This window comes from Musca vetustissima, unplaced genomic scaffold (assembly GCF_032173495.1).
Source record: "Musca vetustissima isolate MV318-11 ecotype Yass unplaced genomic scaffold, APGP_CSIRO_Mvet_v1 utg44290, whole genome shotgun sequence".
Taxonomy (NCBI): domain Eukaryota; kingdom Metazoa; phylum Arthropoda; class Insecta; order Diptera; family Muscidae; genus Musca; species Musca vetustissima.
In genome coordinates, this window is record NW_026883310.1 from 1 (window position 1) to 25045 (window position 25045).

Here is a 25045-nt window from a genome sequence, read left to right on the forward strand (position 1 = left end):
CTTATAAAATATTCATACCCCTAGCAGCCCATGTGCTTCGTGAGTTGATTTATTTTCAAATATTAACGTTTTTTCAGGCTTGACCAACCATTATTATTCAATATTCAAATAATATTTTTCCTCGAAAATAATAAAAAACTTTGTTTAATTCGGGCCTTGTTCAATACCCTCCACGTTTAAAATACCTAAAATCGATCGTGACATTTATATGGGAGTTTTATCTTTAAAGACGGACCGTTCAAGTATTACGTAAGCAGATTCATTGCCCTTGTCATCAAAAGAAAGCATAGCTCTTAACTTAATTTGAATATAAGATCAATGGGTTAACTCTTTTCGCTAACATGTATACTACAGATGTTATGGCCTGAGGGTATATAATTGTAGGCAAACTCGACTGACACTTTATAATGAAGTGTAATTTTTATACCCTTCACCACACTGTGGTACAGGGTATTATGTCTTTGTGCATATGTTTGTAACAGGCAAAAGGAAACGAGATATACCCATAGCTCCTTTTGAGAATATGCATAGAATCACCTTCTGAGTCGATTTATGCATGTCCGTCTGTCCGTCTGTTTTTAACCGATTTAATGTAAACGGTCCCTATATATCTCTCGATTTGCACGAAATTTGGTACAGCCTAATCAATTAGGTCTAGAATGATGTCTGCCAAGTTTCGTGAAAATCGGTCCAGATTTAGATATAGCTCCCATATATAGTTTCGTCCGATTTCATGTAAATGGTGCACCAAATTGAGCCTAGAATTATGTCTGCCAAGTTTCGAGAAAATCGGTCCAGATTTAGATATAGCTCCCATATATAGTTTCGTCTGATTTCATGTAAATGGTGCACCAAAGTCGCTATATATCTTTCGATTTGCACGAAATTTGACATAACGTACTGAATTGAGCCTAGAGTGATGTCTGCCTTGTTTCGTGAAAATCGGTCCAGATTTAGATATAGCTCCCTTTTATTATAGATTGATTTTAAGTAATTGACGCACCAAGGAACCAATAGGCTGATAGGAACAAAACGTTCTAAAATTAGTATAACCTAACCTGTGAAAAGTTTGTTTGAAAACGCTTGATATTTGGACAGAGCTTCCATATATATTTTCGCCCGATTTCAAGTAAATTGGGCATCAAACTCCTCAGTTAGTCAGATTGACATCAAATTATGCACAACTTACAAAATTGAGCATAGAATTACGTAGTTGCGTTTTGGAGAAGTACAGACATAGCCCAACGGATGACCTATTTATATTTGTTTGAAGTCGATTTACATACTTTATGGATAGATCTAGGTAAATTCACAGGTAGATAAATATCACATATTTTATTTCATCCAATTTCATGTTAATAGTCCTGTTTAATATACCCATAGTGGTGAAGGGTATCATATAGTCGGCCCCGTCCGACTTTACTACTTTCCTTACTGGTTTAATAAATCCTCATTCTTTATTGCAGAGTACTACATATGTATATTACTAGACACATTCTTCCATATTGAATTTCTCGTCTTGTTGGTACAAGTTCAAATGTACATATTTGTATACACTTACATTGTATAATTCTAATTAATATGTCGTAATAGATTTTATTTCATTTGTGTGCACGTATATAAGGCAATCTGATAATAATCCACTTTTGGGCAATTGCCTAAGAAATAAAAAAAAAAAATTGCATGCAAGGCACATACCCAAAATTATGACATACACAAATTGCAGCTGTTCATTCGTTGCAAGCGAAACGATTGAGATAGCGATCAAATAAACCAAAGGTGTAAACTAAAAAAAATAAACGAATGCAAAACATTACAAATTCAAATGAACGGCATTTGTTTGTAACTCTTTAAAGAGACAATTAGCCATGAACGAAGTCTAAGCGCCTATTAGGGATATCTTGTCTAATGCAAATATGCAAATTCGTCGTGTGCGATTAAATTGCATTTGGAAAAATGCAACGAATAAGGGGGGAAGAGATTAATCGTGGTTCATCATTTATTTGACATATTTATACCGGTCTTTAGGTATAAAAACTATTGTTGTCAGTCAAACGAGTGGGTGTAGACCGTTTATTATTTACCGCCAGTGCAGTTCGAAATATCGGATAACGCCATGAAATTGGTGAGAAATACAATAGTGTATTGTGGATTTTCGGATAAAAGTGTCAATATTGAATTCCTTAATAATAATTGTGTTAAACGTGAAAACCCAAGGAGATAGAGTGAATTGTTTTTATCAGGAATTAATTAATATAGAGAAAAAATTTCACAATTATTAATTACTTTATGTACATCTATTGCGCAGCAAATAAGAAAATATTATTGAAAAATGAGAAGTAAACATTTCTCCGATCATTGTATACTCTTCACTATATGGTGGATATTTAAAATTCCAAAAAATTAATAGGCGTCATGGTAAATTGCAAGCAGGAGAAAACGAGATACCAGACGCTAAGGTTGGAAAATAGGACTAGGATCTTGAATACACAGAAAATGACGAGTTACCTTTCCATGGGAGATATGGGTTTATATTAAAAATATTCTCTGGGCAAGTTGTTGACTCATCAAGGCCATAAAATGCCAACCTACAACCACATCGATTGGAAAAAGTACTTAGGGCCATCGAAATACCTATAATGGATTTGGAAGTTTATATATGGGTTATACCCAAAGATCGCAAAATATTTATAATTTTTTGTAAAACTCAAACTCAATAAAACTTTTAATATGAGCGACTCCCAATGAGTACCAAAAAAAAAAAATAATAAAGTACCGTCATATGTAGGCTATACCAAAACGTGGACCGATATTTATATTTTTTATAGGAAGATTTACTATCCAAAGAGAGTTTTACATTAATTTTTGAGACAGACTTGACACACAATGCGGTCCTTCCCGAAATATTATTTAAAATCCACGCTTAATTGTCCTGCAGTCCTTTAAGAAAATATGATTTAAAATCCACGCTTAATTGTCCTGCAGTCCTTTAAGAAAATATTATTTAAAATCCACGCTTAATTGTCCTGCAGTCCTTTAAGAAAATATTATTTAAAAATCCACGCTTAATTGTCCTGCAGTAATTTAAGAAAATATTATTTAAAAATCCACGCTTAATTGTCCTTTAAGAAAATATTATTTAAAAATCCACGCTTAATTGTCCTTTAAGAAAATATTATTTAAAAATCCACGCTTAATTGTCCTGCAGTCCTTTAAGAAAATATTATTTAAAAATCCACGCTTTATTGTCCTGCAGTCCTTTAAGAAAATATTATTTAAAAATCCACGCTTAATTGTCCTGCAGTCCTTTAAGAAAATATTATTTAAAAATCCACGCTTAATTGTCCTGCAGTCCTTTAAGAAAATATTATTTAAAAATCCACGCTTAATTGTCCTGCAGTCCTTTAAGAAAATATTATTTAAAAATCTACGCTTAATTGTCCTGCAGTCCTTTAAGAAAATATTATTTAAAAATCCACGCTTAATTGTGCTGCAGTTCTCCATGGCGTAAATGTTTAGATACTACGGCAAAACATTATTCGTAAAATATGCCAGGGTAAGAAAAAGGAGCTGTTGACCTCCAATCGATTAAGAGGGTGCCAAGAGTTTGTAAAATTGAAATATTCCTGCAGTCCTTTAAGAAAATATTATTTAAACCAAAGAAGGCCCCTATTGTTTTTGGTAATGTTCCTACTGTTTTGATAAAGATCGTGTGAAAAATGACAAAATTTGTATTCTCCTGAAGGACATAAATCTGAGAAGTTGATGCTATATCCAAAGGACGCGGTTTCCCTTTAAATTGCTACCAATTATATGGCTTTATGTACTCGGATGTGAGAGTTATTCGTAAATATTTAAAGGTGTCAATGTATTATGATATTGTTTGGAATTATTATTATCTCATTAGAGTACGGAAATGTCACGCTGATCGCTTTAAGATTTTAGATGAAGTTTCGGTTATGGTCAAGGACGACGCCTATAATTTTCGATGATGTTGACATAATATTCGGGGTGTGCAACGAAGCGAAAACTTTATTTTGTCAGATTTAGTAGTCGCTCTAGAGACCATTATTATATGCAGAACGTCACATATTTTGCACGGTGAAGATGATCTTATCACATACTTATAACGGCTGTTTAGATGATGATCGGTCAATATTCCGAGTGTCAACTCAACCAAAACCTAAAGAGAAAACAAATTATTTTATGGCAGAAGAATCGCTCACATGTTTTGTTTTTGTGATTGTCCTACAAAAGTTTTCTTTAAAAAATCTAAAATCATTTTTAATCCTTCTAAATTATTCTTTAAAAAATCTCTAAAATTCAACAATTTTTAAATACATTCAGGCTTATAGCCCTTCAAACTCATCTTACAAAATCTGTGATTTGTTATTAAAAATATTATAAAAATATTTACTTATTTTTCTTAAAATCCTTTAAAAATCCACGCTTGTTTTTTTCTGATATGCTTTCGATATTCATACAAACTTTATTATTAATAATTTTATGTTTTCAGCTACTTTTTATTTTCCTGGCCTTGTGGTGTTGCATAAATGCAAGTGTTATACCCGTGCATACTGTCCCGACAACATATGCCGTTACTACTGGTACTCCAGTGGTAGCTGCTCACAGCCATCAGGTGGTTGCACGACAATTTAATCGAGTCTATGTCCCGACGGTACCAACGGTTACCTATCCTGGATATTCTACTGCTTGGACTACATATCCCTATACATATCGTTATGGTTACGGTTATGGATATCCATCATACAGCTACGCCTATCCTTCTTATTCGACAAGTGTTTGGTAAACATTGTAATAGAATTGTTAACAATTTTGAAATTCTAACGAATATAAATATGTAAACGAATAACAAAATATATGTTATGTAGCCAAAGAAATATAAATTAAAATATATAATTTTATTTTAAAATGTTTAATTAGGTTTTATTTATGTTTATTTTTCCAATATTTCGATCATCGTCGATGATCATCATTAGGAATTGAATTTTAAGTTTCTTATTAACACTATTAAACTTCCACTCTTATTGAATTTACTTGATCATAATTGACTTGATTATAATTTGTACGCACCATTAAGAACTATTCCACCTTTCCAATTGCTGTATTTCATTGAATATTCTTGTATAATTTTATTTACATAACCTTGGCACGATTTTCAAATCCATTGTCCATTGAGGCAAATTCAATCTGAAGACCCAAATATATAACCTACAGAAAATCCGAAAATAAACACAAAACCATCGCCGTCATTCATTCGACAACACACTACCGTCCGAATACGTATGTCACGTTCTTACAGTTCAACGATGTTGAAGACATTGGCTACTGGATACTAAAACCCAAATCATTTGTTGGTCACCGATTGACAGACAGTAGCGTCAGACCAGTGGCTACTACTTCTGGCTTTGCTTGCCATTAATTATTTGTTGCTGTTGTTATTATCGTTGCTGTTGCCCGTCTTTTGGCGGACACCTGAATTTATTAACGTGCCATGTTTTAAAATAGTTGTTATTATTAATTTTGGCCGTTTTATTTGTTTGCCTGTGCTATAAATCACTTTTTATGGAATTCGTTGTCATCGCATTGAAAGTGTGAACAATTAGTAGTTTAAGTGTCACTGTTCGTTTATTGGGGGAAACGGGAATGAATTTCATTAGAAAATGATCTTGTTTTTTATTATAACGGCGCCAAGGGATTGGTGAAATTGGTGGCAATAAGCGGTATCAAATAAAAGGAAGAACTTTTCTCGGGACTTTTGCATTCAGTCGTTTTAAGATTTTCATAGGTGACGATTTCTATGCATTTAACCCGAAACATAGCAATGGACCATTTAAATTTATTAATCAAAGTCTTGGCAGAAATTCGGAGAAGACAAAAACAATGAAAACCAGTAAGGAAAGTAGTAAAGTCGGACTGATACCCTTCACCACTTTGGGTATATTCTACATATGTATCCGAAAATTCGTCGCCTTTAGACATGAAATTGAACGAACTTAAATATGTGATTTTTATATCTTTCTGGAGTCGATTGCGCACAGTGGAACTTGACACACGCTATTCGCTATGCTGCACTGTTTAAAAATCGAATGATTTTCAGAGACTTTGGTGCACCATTTACCTAAAATCGGACGAAACTATGTATCAAATGATTTTTGGGGACTCTGGTCCACCATTTACCTAAAATAGGGCGAAACTATAAATTGAAGCTATTTGTAAATCTAAACCGATTTTCCCGAAACTTAGCTCACGTCATTCTAGACTTAATTCAATACGCTATGCCAAAATTCGGGCAAATCGAATGATTTTCAGGGACTTTGGTGCACCATTTACCTAAAATTGGCCGAAACTATATATGCGAGCTATATCTAAATCTGAACCGATTCTCACGTAACTTAGCACAATTCATTCTAGACCTAATTCAGTAGGCTGTACCAAATTTTGTGCAAATCGAAAGATATGTAGGGACTTTGGTACACCATTTATCTTAAATCGGGCGAAACTATATATCGGAGCTATATCTAAATCTGAACCGATTTTCTCCAATTTCAATAGGGTTCTTCTTGGACCAAATAAGTGACATGTACCAAATTTCATCTAATCATAAATGCAACCTGTACTTTGTTCACAAAAATACATAGACGGACAGACGGACAGACATATTCTCAAAAGGAACCATGGGTCTATCTCGATTATTTTGCCTGTTACAAACATATGCACAAAGACATAATACGCTGTACCACAGTGTGGTGAAGGGTATAATAAAATCTCTTACACATTGTCTCAAACCTGTGCCTTTAACCAAGAATGGAGATGTGTAAAAATCATCCTTGAGAATACTTTGAAAAACAATTCCGACTTCGACTGGTTAGCACTTTTATATCCTTCACCATGAGCTGAACACTCAAAATTCCTAAATCAATTGATGGCAGGAGAAAATGAAATACCAAACAACGGACACAGGTTGGAAGATTAGAAAAATACCTTGAAAATACTGAACATAGCACCTGAACTTTGTAGGAAGGCTATGTAGAAACATATACTTATATTGAACACGTTCTGTAAAGTTCTTTATAATCAAGGTTCCGGAATGCAAAATTACCACATCAAAATACAAATAAAAGGGCATGTCATTTATATGGGAGCTATACCCAAACATCGACAGAGACAATTTTTGGTAAGAAGATTTTACCCAAATGACAAAAATCAGAATAGAAAATTAAAGCCAAAAATCCCCATAATACCGAGATTATATGGCAGCAGGGCTATATCAAAAAGTGGACGGATATTAATAATAGCCAGGATAGGTTTGAAAAATATACCCAAACTGCCCAGAATACCGAAAGTTGGGAGATACTGCTATATGTGGGGTATACCCAATGCGACAGATTTTGAAAATGAAATTAGATGATAAAAAGAAAAAATTATATTTAAAAAATAAAAAAAAAACTTTGTAACAGCTCGCTGCTGTTGGCGCAGCTTGGGCGCCAATGTAACAGCTCGCCTCACGTTGGGCGCCAATGTAACAGTTCGCTGCACGTTGGGCGGCAATGTAGCTGCTCGTGAGAGGAGCTAGTATGGCTTCATCCGAAACAACAAGATTAACTTTTTACTCCTTCCTTATTTAGAAATTTCTTTCAGCTTATGTTCTATTCCTTCAACTTGGGTAAGCGTGGGTAGTGAGCTTAAGCATTCAGTGTTCGATAAAGGAATCGGAGCGACTTTATTCAATTCAATTCAATTTTATTTAGGATTCAATTCATAAACAGTTCATAAAATAACTTACATCTAACAATAGTTCTTATAACTACTTAGCATTAATATTTAGCGACTTTATTGAAATTTGGATTTGCTTAAGTACTACATTTGAGAAGCGAGATTCTAATCTAGTATGAGTTGTGTAAAGTTGTAGTAATATCAGTGATGTAGTTGTTGGTACAATTTACAAAATATTTGCATAGTTAACCGTTAATTTCAAATGTTTAAAACAGAGTTGCATTTTAATATGCAAATCATAAAATCAATAAACGTGTCTACACTAAAAAATAACGTGCATAATTGGAATTCAGATAAAAATAAATAAAAATAATTCAAAATAGAGATGCTACGTTTCAACTTACATTTAGATTTTTGGTCGAAGCGAATAATCTTGGGATCTTTATATATTTATTTTTTCCCAAGCATATTTTGCAACCCATAAGTAAATGGGAATAGTAAATTACAGCCACTTTTGAAGGTAAATTTTCGGAAAATTAAAAAAAATTAAACGTTGGGTATTTTATATTGGGGACACCTAGAAACATAGAACCCACAATGTCCAAATAAAATCAATTCGGTTGGAAAATTTGTCTAAAAATCCTGAAAATACCGAAAATTTAGGCAGTTATAAATGTTTTTCCTGCTAAGATTCGGACTCCCTTTCTACATACATATGTCACTGAAATTTCATAAAATGTATTTATTAACTTTTTTTAATTAACAAATACAAATGTTGATCAAGATTTTAAAAATATAGATGACAATGATGACAACTTAGAGAAAAAAATTTATAGATGACAGCCAATTAAAAATATATGAGTGTCCTCTAAAAAAGATGACGTATGTTACAAGTCTTCACTTTAGGTGTACCACAACGTGTACCAATATATCCCACCTTCAATATCAATTATGTCTGGTGTAGTAGTAATCTATCTTAAATATTGGGGATCTAAATTGTACTTTCATCACACAGACCGACAGCCAGACTTTTTGAAGGTCCTCTCCACTGTTCATAGATTTATAGACGTTCTGCAATCGGAAATATATCAGTAATATATGTTAAATTTTTAGAAATTGATGCATTTAGAAATTGGTAGACATGTGTACACAAAAGATGCATTCTGCGCAACTTTTGTGTATCCATCCAACTGATTAGCCACATCGACGTATTGTTGAAGACTATAATTATTATAGAACCCAAAAACTTCATCTGGTGCCTCCAAAAAATAGTAAAAATAATTAATATAAAAGCCAAACTTATATTTTTAAAATTTTGATATTATTTAGGAACCATTTATTTTATATATCGTATATAAGTCAGTCTCAGAAGTTTTTAGAACAAAACTGAAGCTGGAGCGGCAGCATAAGTCAAGGGAGCAGAGTAAGCGAAAGGAGCAGCATAGGTGGAGGCGTATTTGGCAACAACTGGGGCAGAGTAGGCAGCGGCAACTGGGGTAGTGTAAGCAGCAGCGACTGGGGCAGCGAAAGTCTTAGCAACAATGGGAGCAGCAACAGTCTTAGCGACAACGGGAGCAACAACTGGAGCAGTGGCAATACCATTGTAGTTACGAGCAATATATTGGCTACTTGTGGCAGTCACAAAGGGAGCTGGGGCAGCAGCAACAACAGCAGCTGGTGCGGTATAAGCCAAAGGAGTTACCAAACCAGGTTTGGCAGCAGCACAGGCAATCATGGCGAAGATAACAACGGCCTACAAATATGTAAAATATATACTTTTTTATTTCAAACCATTTAAATTTTCCAAAAATTTTAAACTTACGAATTTGAACATGTTGAGAAGATTTGATTTGTTGCGATTACTGTGAGAACACAAGAATATCTGATACCCTATTTGGAAATAAACTGAACTATTTATACATAATAGTTGTGGGTGATATGAGTTCCGTTATGTTCAATTCAATTTAATTCATATTAATTCTTGTTTTGTGCACAGTTACCAGACATGACGTTCATACAAACTACAAATGTTTTAGCACCTTGCTGTATTTAAAATGCATAACACATCATATAGGGGTCAAACATACGTCAATAGGAGTAATATCAATTGCACTGATCCACAAAATGTATAATCCATATCTGAGGATTTGAAAGTATAGTATATCATAGATAAAATATGTTGTAGGACCAGCCAGGCTAAAAAACTGTGTTTTTTTAATATAAATCATTTTCCATAACCAATATGTAATCGGGATGATATAAATGTAACTGAATCGAAAGCTAAAATCGAGCCTCAAGTCCTTCGATTTAACAAAAATTATTTGGAATTTTTTGATTTTTCTTTTAATGTGTGTCGTCCATAATCAGGTCTTGACATATGAAATCCAAATAAGATATATCTATCTACTAGCTGCATATTAAATATAAGCTCTAAAAAACGTTGTTGCCTGTGGGCACCATTGGGCCACAAAGAGTTAAAAGTGGTGCAGACATATCTTCCATTTATATTTCTAACGGGTGCCTGATTGGGATTAAATTTTTAACTGTGCGGTATACCGAATGGCGTGTACCAAGGTTGCTTTAAATCTCATTGTACGCAAACGACTCTAAATCTACCCGAATGAAATTAAATTTAGCATAGGTTCCAGAATGGCATGTGTATGGATTGATGCTAGTCGGTTCACTTGTAGATAAAGATCACATATTTAAGTTCGTTCAATTTCATATCAATGTTCCTTGGAGGGAACATCAATAGGAGGAATATCATGTGCACTGATCCACCAAAGGTATAATCCATATCAGAGGATTTGAAAGTATAGTATATCAAAGATAAAATATGTTGTAGGACCAGCCAGGCTAAAAAACTGCGTTTTTTAATAAAAATCATTCCAATATGTGTAAATCGGGATGATATAAATGTAACTGAATCGAAAGCTAAAATCGAGCCTCAAGTCCTTCGATTCAACAGAGGAAATTTTCCACAAATTATATTTCATATGTCCGAAATTTTGTAAATTTTTTTGCGATGTTAATAGTCCTAATTCATGCCAGAGACATACACTTGTACACTTTCGAATGCCATTGGAATTTTTGAAATTGGACGTTCCAGTGATTGGAAATCATGCCCGCCGTGGAAAAGGGCTTTTCTTTTGTTACAAAATAACAATAATAAATTTATATCAATTAATGTTCTTATCCTTTAAATGTCCAAGTGAATTTCGACAATGTTACAAGTCTTCAATGTAATGCACGTCCATTGAAAAACATAAAAATTTGAAATTGAGAATGGGGAGGATCCCCTTAATGGAATTCCCTTTATTTCAAGAACCTAATGGTTTTAGATATCATGGTTTAGATGATCATTTATGTAAATTATTGAATTATGTTTATTGTATAAAGCTACGTGTATCATCTAAAGTAACTATGGGCCAAATACACAAAGTCGTAACACCTTATATACATGCTTTTAGGAACATAAAACAAAAAAAGTCCTGATTTAGATTAGGCGAGTTTACTTGCGGCAATTTTTATCGTTCTCTTTTGAACTTGCTTCATGCGTCTATACAAAGCAATTCACTTTTTTTTTTTGATATTTTGTGCATTTTTTATTTTCGAAAATTTTCTGGATTGGTATTTCAAATTACTGCCACTACAAACACAATACACAAAACGAATTGCCATAAATTGCCGGTACGAGCAATTTATTTCCATTTCTATTCCCCTTGCCCCTTTTTCCAGCAAACAAAGTTTTGCCGCAAGTAAACTCGCCCAATCTAAATTGGGACAAACACAGTCGGCAAGTTCTGAATTATAATCTAAAGATGAGTTCAAAAAAAATTTAACATATGATGTTATTGGTGTATTTACAGTAATAATGCACAACATAACCCATATGTTGTGATTCGAATATTAATTAAAGATATTTGATTGGTTGAAATACCAACACAGTTTTCTTTGTACAACTCTTGTTTTCAGCTAGTGTAAACAAAAAAAAAAAAAATTAAAATATGTAAATTAAACATGACAGCAACTATTGAAAATCCAAGTTCCAGCTATAAATAGAGTAGGTCATTTCCGAAAACGGTTTCAGATATTCTTGTGTTCTCACAATAATCGCAACAAATCAAATCTTATCAATATGTTCAAATTCGTAAGTTTAAACTTTTGGAAAATTTATTCGAATGAAATTTGATAAATATATTCATCTTTTGTAGGCCGTTGTTATCTTCGCCATGATTGCCTGTGCTGCTGCCAAGCCAGGTTTAGTTACTCCTTTGGCTTACACTGCACCCGCTGCTGTTGTTGCTGCCGCTCCTGCACCTTTCGTTACTGCCACAAGTAGCCAATATGTTGCCCGTAACTACAATGGTATTGCCACCGCACCAGTTGTTGCTCCCGTTGCCGCCCCTATTGTAGCTAAGACTGTTGCTGCTCCAATTGTTGCCAAAACTTTCGCTGCCCCTGTCGCTGCTGCATACACCACCCCACTTGCCGCTGCCTACTCCGCCCCTGTTGTTGCCAAATACGCCGCCACCTATGCTGCTCCCTTCGCTTACTCCGCTCCCTTGACTTATGCTGCTGCTCCAGCTCCAGTTTTGTTTTAAACTTTGAGACTGACATAGATGCGAATTAAGAAATAAAACACCTATAATACTATTTAAATATTAGTTGTTTAATTTAATAGATAAATACGACTCTTAGAAGATGTATATTGGAAATAATTGATTATATAAATTTTGAAGTGGGAAAAGTATTAGAATGAGTTGACTGCTCTTGACTTCGTCTTCTTAATAGATCTGGATCTGTGATGTCCAAATTCTCGATCAAATCATTTCTTTATTGATAAAGTATAGAAAGCTCAATTTTTGAAATATATCTAAGTATTGAAGAACTATTGGGATGTCCACAATATGAATCAAGTTGTTTACTACCTTTAAGTGTTATCATGACCACCAGCCAGCAAGATAGACAGGTGAATGGACTATTGTAAATCATCTACCAAAGTTATGTACTAGTCGATGTACTACTATGTCCGTCTGAGTCAATTTATGCTTGTCCGTCGGTCTGTCTGTCCGAGTATGTTAAATTGTAAACAAAGTACAGGTCGCATTTATGATCCGAATTGGATTAAATTTGGCACATCTCATTTATTTACCCCAAGAACGAAACCTATTGAAATTGGAAAAAATCGGTTCAGATTTAGATATATCTCACATATATTTTTATACCCTTCATCACACTGTGGTACAGGGTATTATGTGTTTGTGCATATGTTTGTAACAGGCAAAAATATTCGAAATAGACCCATGGTTCCTTTTGAGAATGTGCATAGAATCACTTTCTGAGTCGATTTATGCATGTCCGTCTGTCTGCCCGTTCGTCTGTCCGTCCATGTATTTTTGTTAACAATGTATAGGTCGCATTTATGACCCTATTTGGATGAAATTTGGCACAGGTCACTTAATTGGCCCAAGGACGAACCCTATTGCAATTTGGAAAAATCGGTTCAGATTTAGATATAGCTCGCATATATATTTTCGTCCGATTTAAGATAAATGGTGTACCAAAGTCCCTATATATCCTTCGATTTGCGCGAAACTTGACATAGCGTAATGAATAGGGTCTAGAATGGTGTGTGTTAAATTTCTTCAATATCGAGTTCAGATTTAGATATAGCTCCTATATATATTTTCGTCCGATTTAATGTAAATGACGCACCAAAGTCCCTATATATATTTAGATTTGTACGAAATTTGGCACAGTGTACTAAATTAAGTCTAGAATAATCTGTGCTAATTTTCGTTCAGATTTAGATATAGCTTCCATATATATATATATATATATATACGGTTTAAGGTAAATGGTGCCCCAGATGCAGACATAGCTTCCATTTATATTTCTAACTGGTGTCTGATTCGGATTAAATTTTGAACAGTGCGGCATGCCGAATAGAGTGTAGCAATGTTACTTTAAATCGATTAGACCCATCGTACGTAAACGACTCAAAATATGCCCGAATGTAATTAACTTTAGCAGAGGTTGCAGAAAGGCATGTGTATGGATTGATGTTAGTCGGTTCACTTATAGATAAAGATCACATATTTAAGTTCGTTCAAACTGACATGAATTTGACGGTCCAGTCCGTCTTTACTACTTTCCTTGCTCGTTTTTAAGTGCTAACAATTTTAATGAGAATTTCCAGATCAAGTAAACATAATGCATTGTTCCAAGATTCAATCCAAAAAACACATTTTCAATATTTTTCACGTCGATCCCATTTTTGATTCATCGTAACATCTTTGTTTGCTTATTCCGATGTGTAGAGTTTGGTCAAATCGGATACTCACATTAGCTTCACTTTAAAGTGAAGTGAAGTGGACCGATAATCGTTTACATTCAACATGATCGAATTCACTGCTTTCTTCAAAATGTCGAAAATTTGGTGGGAGAGTTACCGGAAACATTGGACCGATAGTCTTTATTTTCGAACTTAATCTATCCGGTCACTTCTATACTCAAAATTTGTCCGTCTGACAAGGATTTGGTACAAAAACAATTATTTAAATACCCGATAGTTTGATGAGACACATTTTTGTCGTATAAAGTTGAGGGTAAGCCATAGCTTCACTTTTGGTCAGTTTTCACATTTTTGTTGAGGCCGGAACCATCTTTTTTAAAAACGTATTTAGTATTTCCATTTCGTAATCCGCAAAAAAGATTTGAAATAAAAAATCATATCATTTAAATATTATTGTATTTTTATTTCTTATTTCGTGTCTAATTCAGTCTCAAAGTTTTTAAAACAAAACTGGGGCTGGAGCAGCAGCATAAGTCAAGGGAGCAGAGTAAGCAAAGGGAGCAGCATAGGTGGCGGCGTATTTGGCAATAACTGGGGCAGAGTAGGCAGCGGCAACTGGGGTAGTGTAAGCAGCAGCGACTGGGGCAGCGAAAGTCTTGGCAACAATGGGAGCAGCAACAGTCTTAGCTACAATAGGGGCGGCAACAGGAGCAACAACTGGAGCGGTGGCAATACCATTGTAATTACGAGCAACATATTGGCTGCTGGTGGCAGTAACGAATGGAGCTGGGGCGGCGGCAACAACAGCAGCGGGTGCGGTATAAGCCAAAGGAGTAACCAAACCAGGCTTGGCGGCAGCGCAGGCAATCATGGCGAAGATAACAACGGCCTAATAAAGTTACAAATATTAATAAATCAGCACATTTGAATTTTCAACAAAAAGTTAACTTACGAATTTGAACATGTTGATAAGATTTAGTTTGTTGCGATTACTGTGAGAACACAAGAATATCTGATACCCTATTAGGTGATAAACTGAACTATTTATACTTAATTTTTTGTGTAGTATGAATTCCGTTATGTTTCATTCAATCGAATCATTTTAATTCACGTTTTGTGTACAATGTTCAGACATGACATTCATACAAACTACAATTATTTTAGTTTTGACACCTTGCGATATTAAAATTCACAACACATCAAACCGGGGACAAACATATGTAAATATGAGAAATGTCATGTGCATTGATCTCCGTTAATCTATAATGAAGGATTTGATAGCACAGTTATTCAAAGAGAAACTATTTTGTTGGACCAGCCAGGCTAAACATATTCACCTAATTATATTTTTGATCAATTTGAGCCGCTAGATAATGGGATCAGAAATATTATCATAATGTTTATAGGATTCTAGATAAGCATTAATAATCTGGCATACAACCAGAACCATGTTGAGGGGGAATTATATGTTTATTTTTGGAAGTGAACCAAGAACAGTTTTTCTTTGATTATGAAATTGTGAATGGTGTTTATGGTTCCGATACTGTAACAGCCAATTATGTGTAATTTTGGTTTTGTAGATTCCGTTCAGGAATTTTTGATGTTAAAGATGCACCACGCACAGTTAGCCCGGTCGAAAATGTCGATAAAAGTCGGAGAAATTATCGAAGTTGACCGGTCGCGAATGGGCCTGATAATATATAATTCGTTGTACCGGGCGTTGACTGTATCGTGGTTCCTTCCGTAATCTCTCTAATCAATTGTGATCATATTTTGATGAACATACATAGACCGATTTAGAAAGTCTTTCCACGTATATGCTTTACTCCACATATGTGAAAATTTGTATATAATTATCAACAGATATGCTCAACAAAAATTTAACTTTTCGTTGAAATGGTGCATTTACAGTAACGATGTATAATACTCCAAATTCTGTGATTTGAATATTAATTGAAGATATTTGATTGCTTCAAATAGCAAAACGTTTTCTACGTACAACCAGTGTAAACAAAAAGTAAAATAAAATATTTAAATTAAAGATGACAGCAATAATTCGAAATCAACATTTCAACTATAAATAATGTTGACCATTTCCGAAACTGGTATCAGATATTCTAGTGTTCTCACAGCAATCGCAACAAACCACAAATTATCAACATGTTCAAATTCGTAAGTTTAACATTTTGGAAATTTTATTGGAATGAATTGTTAAAATATCTTCATCGCCTTTTGTAGGTCGTTGTTATCTTCGCCATGATTGCCTGTGCTGCTGCCAAGCCTGGTTTGGTAACTCCTTTGGCTTATACCGCACCAGCTGCTGTTGTTGCTGCCGCCCCAGCTCCATTTGTGACTGCCACCAGTAGCCAATATGTTGCCCGTAACTACAATGGTATTGCCACTGCTCCAGTTGTGGCTCCCGTTGTCGCTAAGACTGTTGCTGCTCCCATTGTTGCCAAAACTTTCGCTGCCCCAGTCGCTGCTGCTTACACTACCCCAGTTGTTGCCAAATACGCCGCCACCTATGCTGCTCCTTTCGCTTACTCTGCTCCCTTGACATATGCTGCTGCTCCAGCCCCAGTTTTGTTTTAAAAACTTTGAGACTGAATTAAATACGATATAAGAAATAAACTATACTAAACTAATATTGAAACTATATATGTTTGTAATTATTATCGTAATGATGAACTAGATACATATATATTATATACATGCTAGATCTGTGGAACTCTATTTTATATATTTCCGGATGGGTGGTATATAAAATTCGACACTGTCGAAATAACTACTACTGTTACATTTTAATTTTTCAAAGGGTTTCGGTCAGGTCAGATTGGTTGCCGATGCTTTATTGACCTATCTTTTTAAATTTTTCCTAGGTCTGTGGAGTTGATGTTTCATTTATATCGAGGATTCATTTCGAACTTTATGACTTCTCAAAATATTATATTAAGCAAAGTTAGAACCTAGTCGGAACTCAATATGCTTCATATGAGATTACAAATTGTTCAGGAGTAAATTTATTGATCATAAATGAGTAATTTATTGCATTTGGTATAGCCTCGATATATCAGTGCCTCCACACATTCGACATTTTCGAGATTAAGGTCTCGTTATTCAACAAAAATTGACTATATATTTTCAATGTCACTTGGGGATACCCCAAATAACAGTTCACCTCATTATTCGGTATTTCGGGAACTTTTCTCAATCAGTTATTTACAGTTTTTGATCTCTCCTACAAAAAATTATCAACAATGTATAGACCCAATATAACGGTAACCGCAATTTTTGCTTTGAGATTTCAGACACGTTTCTCAACCGTCACGTATAAATTTCGGTATGTTTAAGGTCCTAGCAAAATATAAAAACTTTAGTATCTGTAACTTTTCTCCAGGCGGCAATTTAAATCCACGATATGGTGACGATTTTAAAAACTTCGGGTCAACTGAGTATGGATTGATTAAAGTCGCTTCAAATATAGATCACATATTTAATTTCGATCGATGTCTGAGGTTCACCAAATCCACTAAGTTTGTCCGATCGACTGTATGAACATTTTTTAGACTCGGTTTAAAATTTATTGTAGGTTATTATAAGCTTCGAAGATGTGGAGGATATCATATTGTCGGCACCGTTTCTATCCTTTGTAGTTTTATCAATATTACAAAAACGTCATTAAATAAACCAGTGAGCAAAGCAGTATAGTCGGACGGGACAACCATATGACATCCTACACAATTATCATGGAGATGTAACTGAGATGCGGATCTATTTTCCGAGCCTGAGCAATAAATGCACCCTCTTGAACGACTAGATGCCAAGAACTTATGTTTCTCACCCTGAAATTTAAATCATAAGATTCACATTTTCTTATTTTACACACATATGTATCGGCTCATGTGACCCCTAAATATTGACCGATCATTATTAAAACAACCATTCATGTACAATGTGTGATTTCCTCTAGACAGACTAGAAAACCTGCAAAAATTCATTATTCAGCCCATTTCATCCCCCTACATCCATATTTTCATCCCCCTAACATGATCCCAACCGGAACTTCATGAAAAATTCCATAGAAATCAGCGCTATATTCCGCCCTTTTTGTGTGGTAATGGGTTACTAAATAATATCAGAATATGTGGACATTTAAACGTTACTGACACATCCTAGTAGATACCTAACTATAATTAGCATCAATTTAAAGGTGAAAAACTCCTCTTGGATGTACCATCCACTTATCGGATATATTTCCTCCAGGAATAAATATATAGGCCATAGAATACATTCCCCATTTCATCCCCTAAATATCAACCGAGTATTACCAACAAATATAGGGATTTTCTTTGGCCAGAACCCGTTGTGTCTAGGAGGGTATAAATGGGAATATACAAACATCTCCATTAATAGTTGGGTGTCAATTAAAAATATTTCAATATTGTTCATTACGATTGTACTATTTAACGTACAACCTAAAACTAATTCCTATCAACACATTCAATATGGGTGGTATGTGTGAATCACAATATCAAACAAATTGGTGTAGGTCTTGAAATGAACCTATTAAGTATTCACCTCACAATGGCTTTATTTGTTTTTATTATGGACAACAACGACTTCAACAAAGGCAAACACAGAAGTACTATGAAAAATTGAAATTAAATATTTGACCATAAAAAGCATTTTCAAGAACATTTTTGAAGGGGTTTCTCCACGGAACAAAACAAAACAAAGAACGGTTTGGACCCTCGACAATTTTTTGCTATAAATAAGAAATCAAAAGCTGAGGTTACTATCAGTTATCAATTACTTGAAGACTAAAGCAAATCCAAACACCTAACAAAATGTTCAAATTCGTAAGTTAAAATCGGCATTTTAAATAAAATTAAGCAATTATTAATAATGATCTGATCATCCATATTTAGGCCGTTGTCCTTTTCGCCATGATTGCTTGCGCTGCCGCCAAGCCTGGTTTGGTTACCCCATTGGCCTACACTGCACCAGCTGCTGTTGTTGCTGCTGCCCCAGCACCCTTCGTTACTGCCACTAGCAGCCAATATGTTGCCCGTAACTACAATGGTATTGCCACAGCTCCAGTTGTTGCTCCCGTTGCCGCCCCTGTTGTAGCCAAGACTGTTGCCGCTCCCATTGTTGCCAAGACTTTCGCTGCCCCAGTCGCTGCTGCCTACACCACCCCAGTTGCTGCTGCTTACACTGCTCCCGTTGTAGCCAAATACGCTGCCACTTATGCTGCTCCTTTCGCCTACTCTGCTCCTTTGACTTATGCCGCCGCGGCTCCAGCACCAGTCTTCTTGTAAAATGTATCAACTGAAACGATCAAATCAATGACTCGAAATAAAAAAGAAATAATTTATTAAAACTAAAATTTACTTGTTTTTCTGTAACCTCTACTTCTAATCTTAAATGTCATTATGTCATTTTTATTCGAGGACTTCTATATAAATTTCAGGTATAACCATCAGTTGTTGTTGGCAGCGACCTGGAACAAGTAAAAACGTCTATCAATTCGGCCGAGCCGATTCTGTATTTTCAAAATTCCTTTAATCGTCCAGGGCCTTTACATGGGGACTATGTTATTGCTGCATATATTCTGAAAAAGTAATGTTTCAAATTGCAAACACTCGGTTTGAAATTTGAAAAAAAAAGGAATCTAAAACGTACCGAAAATTATGCGAAAATCTAACTTTGCGTTATTTGCACCCTCTTGAAACCTGACTAAAGGTCAACAAATATTACTAATATTCAGTAGACGATTGTCCAGATTCTCTTTATCGTGGGTTATGTTGTGGTGTTGGGATTTCAATTGTGGCCTAAAGATCAACTTAAAAAAAATATAATAATAATAAAAATACAAAATGTTAAGTTTTCGGTCCACTTCATCCCAAAATTATTATCTGATCATCACCGAGAGTTATAGGCGTTGTTCTTGACCATAACTGGAATCTCGTGGAAATTTTCAAAGCGATCAGCGCTATATTTCCGCCCTCTAGTGTGGTTTTGGGTTACTAAATAATGTCTGAATACGTAAGCACCTGTAAATATTTAAGTGTAGCTCCCACATCTGAGCACATACGACCATATAATTGGTATCAATTTAAAGGTCAACCACTCCTTTTGAAGATACTATCAACTTTTTGGGTCTAGGTCCTTCAGGGGCAAATTTATACGCCATAGAATACAAATTTTGTAATTTTTCACACAAAAGTCAAGGTTCATTTGACTCGCTAAATATTGAACGATCTTTATCAAAACAGGCATGCTTATTCTTTGGCCCGATCCCCTTCTCCATGCAAAAATTCGCGGTGTTTGGGCCATAATTGCGGCCTCTAGAGTGACCAGAAAATCAGACAAAAATAAAGTTTTTGGTCCATTTCATCCCCTAAATATTAACCAATCTTTTCCAAAAACAATAGGGGTTTTCATTGGCCAGAACCCATTCTACATGAAGATTGGCCCATAACTGTGGCCTGTATCGTGTTTACAAATTATAATGGACAGACGGACGGACAGACACTCATGTCTAGATCGACTCAGCTGGTCGAGATATGACGATCGATATACTTAAAGGTGGGTCTAGGACCAATATTTAGCGGCGTTACAAACTTTTGGGGCTGCACAAAGCTATAATACCCTGACAACATAGTTGTGTAGGGTATACAAATTATCCATATTGAATAATTTCTGAAAAGAAATGTTTTATTCACCAGATATACAATATGACTAGACTTTTAAAATACAATATACATAACTATCATTGTACTGTGACTTCTGCGGATCTATAGTAATACTAGACAATACTTTAATATGTGGGCCCATTAAACATCTTTTGACATGTCCACCCTATCCGAACTTTTCAACCGATTTGTTATTGGATTAAAAGTCCAAAGCTCATCTTACAAATTTAGGCCATAAGATGTAAAGTTTGTAATTTTACACTCAATATTTTTGGTCTCTTTGCCCCGCAATATGGTATTCCGTTGAGGATGACATTCAAAATATTTAAAATTAAAAAGGGGGTTCCTAGGAGAAAAATCATGTTATGATAGTACCTTTAAAATACTGAAAAATACCTGAGAAAAATATGATTTAAATGATCAATGTAACTAATAGTAGCACCACCATTATATACCAAAACTTAGACCGATATTTATATTTTGGTAGATTACAGTTAATTCTGTTAAAAAAAACGTGTCCAAAAATTTCCAAAATACCAACCTAGTTCAATATTAATAATTTTTATACAAGGATGTGCGGTACAATTAGACCCCAAAATACCAAATTACAGCATTTGAAAAACATGTCCAAAACTCCAAAAATACCGATTATTGAGCTTACCGTTATATGGGGGCTACCCTGAAACTTAAGTCAATAATTGTAATTTTTTGTAGTGAAATTTGACACCCAATGAAAACTTTAAATAAAAAATTGCACCCAATTCGGGTGAAAAGTGTGTCCAAAATACCGAATATTGTGTTATATGGGGGCTACCCTAAAACATAGGCCAATATTAATAATTTCAGTACGGAGATGTACGATTCAAATAGAACCCAAGTGCTAAATTACAACCAATCCAGATGAAAAACGCGTCCAAATCGGCCAAAGTTGGGGGGGGGATCCACACCAAAAGGTGGACCTATGTAAAAGGTTGTGATGTTGGGGTCATAATTGTGGCCTCTAGTACGACCAGAAATCCAATTCATTTGCTAAATATTAACCTATCATTATCAAATTTTTGCCAGAACCGGGCTTCAAAATTTCACGGCAATTGGGTTGCTCTTTACGAAGAATTATATATAGACCTACATGTCTATATCGATTCAGACAGTGGTATTATCGGTATACTAAAATATTGGTCTAGGTGAAATATAATATAACAATTGGCCGTGTTACAAAATCTCTGGGGTTACACTTGTAACATCCTCCCAAGGGAATACAAATCTACAGTCCTTGGAAAAGTATTTAAAAACTAAACTCTTTAGTACCTAATTATTCTAAAAGAACACGCCATTTTGCTTAATTATTCAAAAAAAAAAACTCGCATATAATCCCCAATTATTAAAAATAAAACTACTCCTATAACCCAGGGGTTATAAATAATTATTTATAACCCATGCCCCTGAAAAATATTGAAACAAATTTGACATCTTTAATAAATTAATAGTTTATTTCGGAACAGATCGAACACATTGAAGTCGAAAGAATTTACAAGAAGACAGGAGCTGGAGCAGCAGCGGCATAAGTCAAAGGTGCAGAGTAAGCAAAGGGAGCAGCATAAGTGGCAGCGTATTTGGCAACAACTGGAGCTGAGTAGGCAGCGGCAACAGGGGTGGTGTAAGCAGCAGCGACTGGGGCAGCAAAAGTCTTGGCAACAATGGGAGCGGCAACAGTCTTGGCTACAACAGGGGCAGCGACGGGAGCAACAATTGGAGCAGTGGCAATTCCATTGTAGTTACGGGCAACATACTGACTGCTGGTGGCAGTCACAAATGGAGCTGGGGCAGCAGCAACAACAGCTGCGGGGGCGGTGTAAGCCAAAGGAGTAACCAAACCAGGCTTGGCAGCAGCGCAAGCAATCATGGCGAAAAGGACAACAGCCTGTAACAAAAATATTGGTTAAGCATAAATTATGTTCCTTTTTTAAAAATTAAAACTACTTACGAATTTGAACATTTTGGTTTTTAGGTTTGTGTGTTTTTTGGACTTCAAGTGAGTGATAACTGATGGCATTACAATTACTTTGTCCATATTTATAGTATGGACAGTCAACTAATAAAAATGTCCCCGTATTTTTGGTCTGCCCTTCAAAAATGTTCTTGAATTTTTCTTTTTTTTAATGATCAATAAACTGAGTACTTTATTATTATTTTAAAATTGTTTGTTAGTATGTTGATGGTGGTAAATACAAGTAGCCATTTAACGTAAACAAAGCAGTTGTGTACGGCATTCGTAATATTAATACGAGCTGGTTAATTTAATATTCTGTTGGTTAAAGAGCTACACCAATTGAAATTTTGTTGTGTGCGTCGTGATTCACTTAATTGAGACATTGAGACTTCCCCTAAAAATAAACGGTAGCCTTAAGGGTGATTCTTGCTAGAATGTAGTTTATGTATTTATTTAATGTTTATTCTTTTTTCATGGAAATGGACTAAAATATTTGAATAAAATAACGGCACATCTGAAGAGGTTATTTTTACCTATAAATAATTTGATTACATATCGGAACAATCACATACTACAACTAAATCAATATGTTCAAATTTGTAAGTATTAGAATGCAGGAACAAAATTGAGGATTGAAAATAAATCACAAAATTTTAATCCTTTTTGTAGGCCGTTGTCCTTTTCGCCATCATTGCCTGTGCTGCTGCCAAGCCAGGTTTGGTTACACCCTTGGCTTATACCGCTCCAGCTGCTGTTGTTGCTGCCGCTCCTGCACCTTTCGTTACTGCTACCAGTAGCCAATATGTTGCCCGTAACTACAATGGTATTGCCACCGCCCCTGTTGTTGCCAAGACTTTCGCTGCCCCAGTCGCTGCTGCCTACACCACCCCTGTTGCTGCTGCTTACTCTGCCCCTGTGGTAGCCAAATACGCCGCCACATATGCTGCTCCTTTCGGCTACTCCGCTCCTTTGACTTATGCTGCTGCCCCAGCCCCTGTTTTCTTGTAAAACCAAAACCATTGGAAATGATCTCGAAATTAAAAAATAAATAAATCATATGTTTAAGTGAAAACTCAATTGAAGAACTTAATTGTCTTTTCATAATGAACAACTCGGATCTTCTAAGTCATATATTTCTATTTGTCGATATACCAAATGGTGACCCCGTTTATTCCAATATCAATAGCTAACAGTAGCAGGTAAAAACGTCGTTATCGATCGTTCGAGATCTTTACATGGACTTATGTCTTCTGGAATTGGCTAGAAAATTAAAGGAAAGGAGATATACACATGGTTCCTTTTGAGAATATGCATAGAATCACTTTCTGAGTCGATTTATGTACGTCCGTCTGTTGGTGTTAAATTGTAAACAAAGTACAGGTCGCATTTATAATCCGATTTGGATGAAATTTTGTACAGCTTATTTGTTTGGCCAAAGACGAACCCTATGGAAATTGGGGAATGCCGGTTTAGATTTAGATGTAGCTCCCATATATATTTTCGTCCGATTTTATGTAAATGGCGGGCCAAAGCCCCTGTATATCTTTCGATTTGCACGGAATTTGGCATAGCATTTTGAAAAAAGTCTACAACGATGTGTGCTAAGTTTCGTTAAAATCGGTTCAGATTCAGATACAACTCACTTATATATATTTCCGTCCGATTTAATAGAAATGATGCACCAGAGTCCCTAGATATCTTTCGATTTGCCCGAAATTTGGCACAGCGAACTCAATTGAGTATAGAATGATGTGTGCTAAGATTTAGATATAGCTCCCATTTGTATTTTCGATGGATTTTAGGTAAATGTTGTATCGGTTGACACGAAACGTATCAAATTGAGACCAGAATGACGTTATCTGTTTTTTAAATTTGTGCAGATTTACATTAATTTGTCCCAGTATACGCAAACGACTCTAAACTTGCAAGAATGAAATTAAATTTAGCAGGTTCCAGATCAAATATTCATGTTTGTTCAATGACATGTCAATGTTCTTTCGAAAAGGCGTTGCCTAGCGGAACCCAGGGCGCTTCGCTGCCTCTGTTGAACTTATCAAATTAAAATTTAGAAATGATCAATTAGTAAGCAGCTGCAATATTTACTAAATTTAATTTTAAAAAAATTAGGTAAACCCTGGTATTTTTATATGCTAGAACTACACTACAAAAAAGTGTGAAATGTCTACTTTGTAGTAGTTGTATAGTAGTTAGTAATAATTCGCTGTTTTCTGTAATGGTGGTAATTTTTGTTTTCTTGAAACACAATTTTTTCGCAAAGTAACAACAATCCAAAAATTATAATGTCAATACTTTTTATCAATT

General features: G+C 35.0%; 7 protein-coding genes across 7 annotated transcripts; 4 read left to right on the top strand and 3 right to left on the bottom strand.

The window, feature by feature from the left end:
* Positions 1–9112: 9112 nt before the first annotated feature.
* On the bottom strand, positions 9113–9571 carry LOC133330194 (pupal cuticle protein C1B-like). The gene is made up of 2 exons (XM_061538657.1): positions 9560–9571; positions 9113–9490 (listed from the first exon to the last, which is right to left on the bottom strand). Exons 1-2 carry the CDS (start codon positions 9569–9571, stop codon positions 9113–9115), a joined length of 390 nt encoding a protein of 129 aa, XP_061394641.1.
* Positions 9572–11875: 2304 nt separating this feature from the next.
* Positions 11876–12341, top strand: LOC133330186 (cuticle protein 70, isoforms A and B-like). Its single transcript, XM_061538651.1, has 2 exons — positions 11876–11887; positions 11952–12341. The coding sequence occupies exons 1-2, from the start codon at positions 11876–11878 to the stop codon at positions 12339–12341; spliced, it is 402 nt and encodes a 133-aa protein (XP_061394635.1).
* Positions 12342–14530: 2189 nt separating this feature from the next.
* On the bottom strand, positions 14531–14918 carry LOC133330188 (calphotin-like). Its single transcript, XM_061538653.1, has one exon. The coding sequence runs from the start codon at positions 14904–14906 to the stop codon at positions 14535–14537; it is 372 nt and encodes a 123-aa protein (XP_061394637.1). The 5' UTR covers positions 14907–14918; the 3' UTR covers positions 14531–14534.
* A 1277-nt stretch (positions 14919–16195) lies between these two features.
* LOC133330189 (cuticle protein 70, isoforms A and B-like) lies at positions 16196–16634 on the top strand. The gene is made up of 2 exons (XM_061538654.1): positions 16196–16207; positions 16274–16634. The coding sequence occupies exons 1-2, from the start codon at positions 16196–16198 to the stop codon at positions 16625–16627; spliced, it is 366 nt and encodes a 121-aa protein (XP_061394638.1). The 3' UTR covers positions 16628–16634.
* Positions 16635–18882: 2248 nt separating this feature from the next.
* Positions 18883–19366, top strand: LOC133330193 (calphotin-like). The gene is made up of 2 exons (XM_061538656.1): positions 18883–18894; positions 18964–19366. The coding sequence occupies exons 1-2, from the start codon at positions 18883–18885 to the stop codon at positions 19354–19356; spliced, it is 405 nt and encodes a 134-aa protein (XP_061394640.1). The 3' UTR covers positions 19357–19366.
* A 2895-nt stretch (positions 19367–22261) lies between these two features.
* LOC133330187 (calphotin-like) lies at positions 22262–22729 on the bottom strand. Its single transcript, XM_061538652.1, has 2 exons — positions 22718–22729; positions 22262–22654 (listed from the first exon to the last, which is right to left on the bottom strand). Exons 1-2 carry the CDS (start codon positions 22727–22729, stop codon positions 22262–22264), a joined length of 405 nt encoding a protein of 134 aa, XP_061394636.1.
* A 581-nt stretch (positions 22730–23310) lies between these two features.
* On the top strand, positions 23311–23731 carry LOC133330190 (cuticle protein 38-like). Its single transcript, XM_061538655.1, has 2 exons — positions 23311–23322; positions 23393–23731. Exons 1-2 carry the CDS (start codon positions 23311–23313, stop codon positions 23729–23731), a joined length of 351 nt encoding a protein of 116 aa, XP_061394639.1.
* The last annotated feature ends 1314 nt before the right edge of the window (positions 23732–25045 follow it).

Bases quoted from the DNA above. Each gene is read 5' to 3' on its own strand.
- LOC133330188 (XM_061538653.1), bottom strand. From the start codon at position 14,906: ATGATTGCCTGCGCTGCCGCCAAGCCTGGTTTGGTTACTCCTTTGGCT.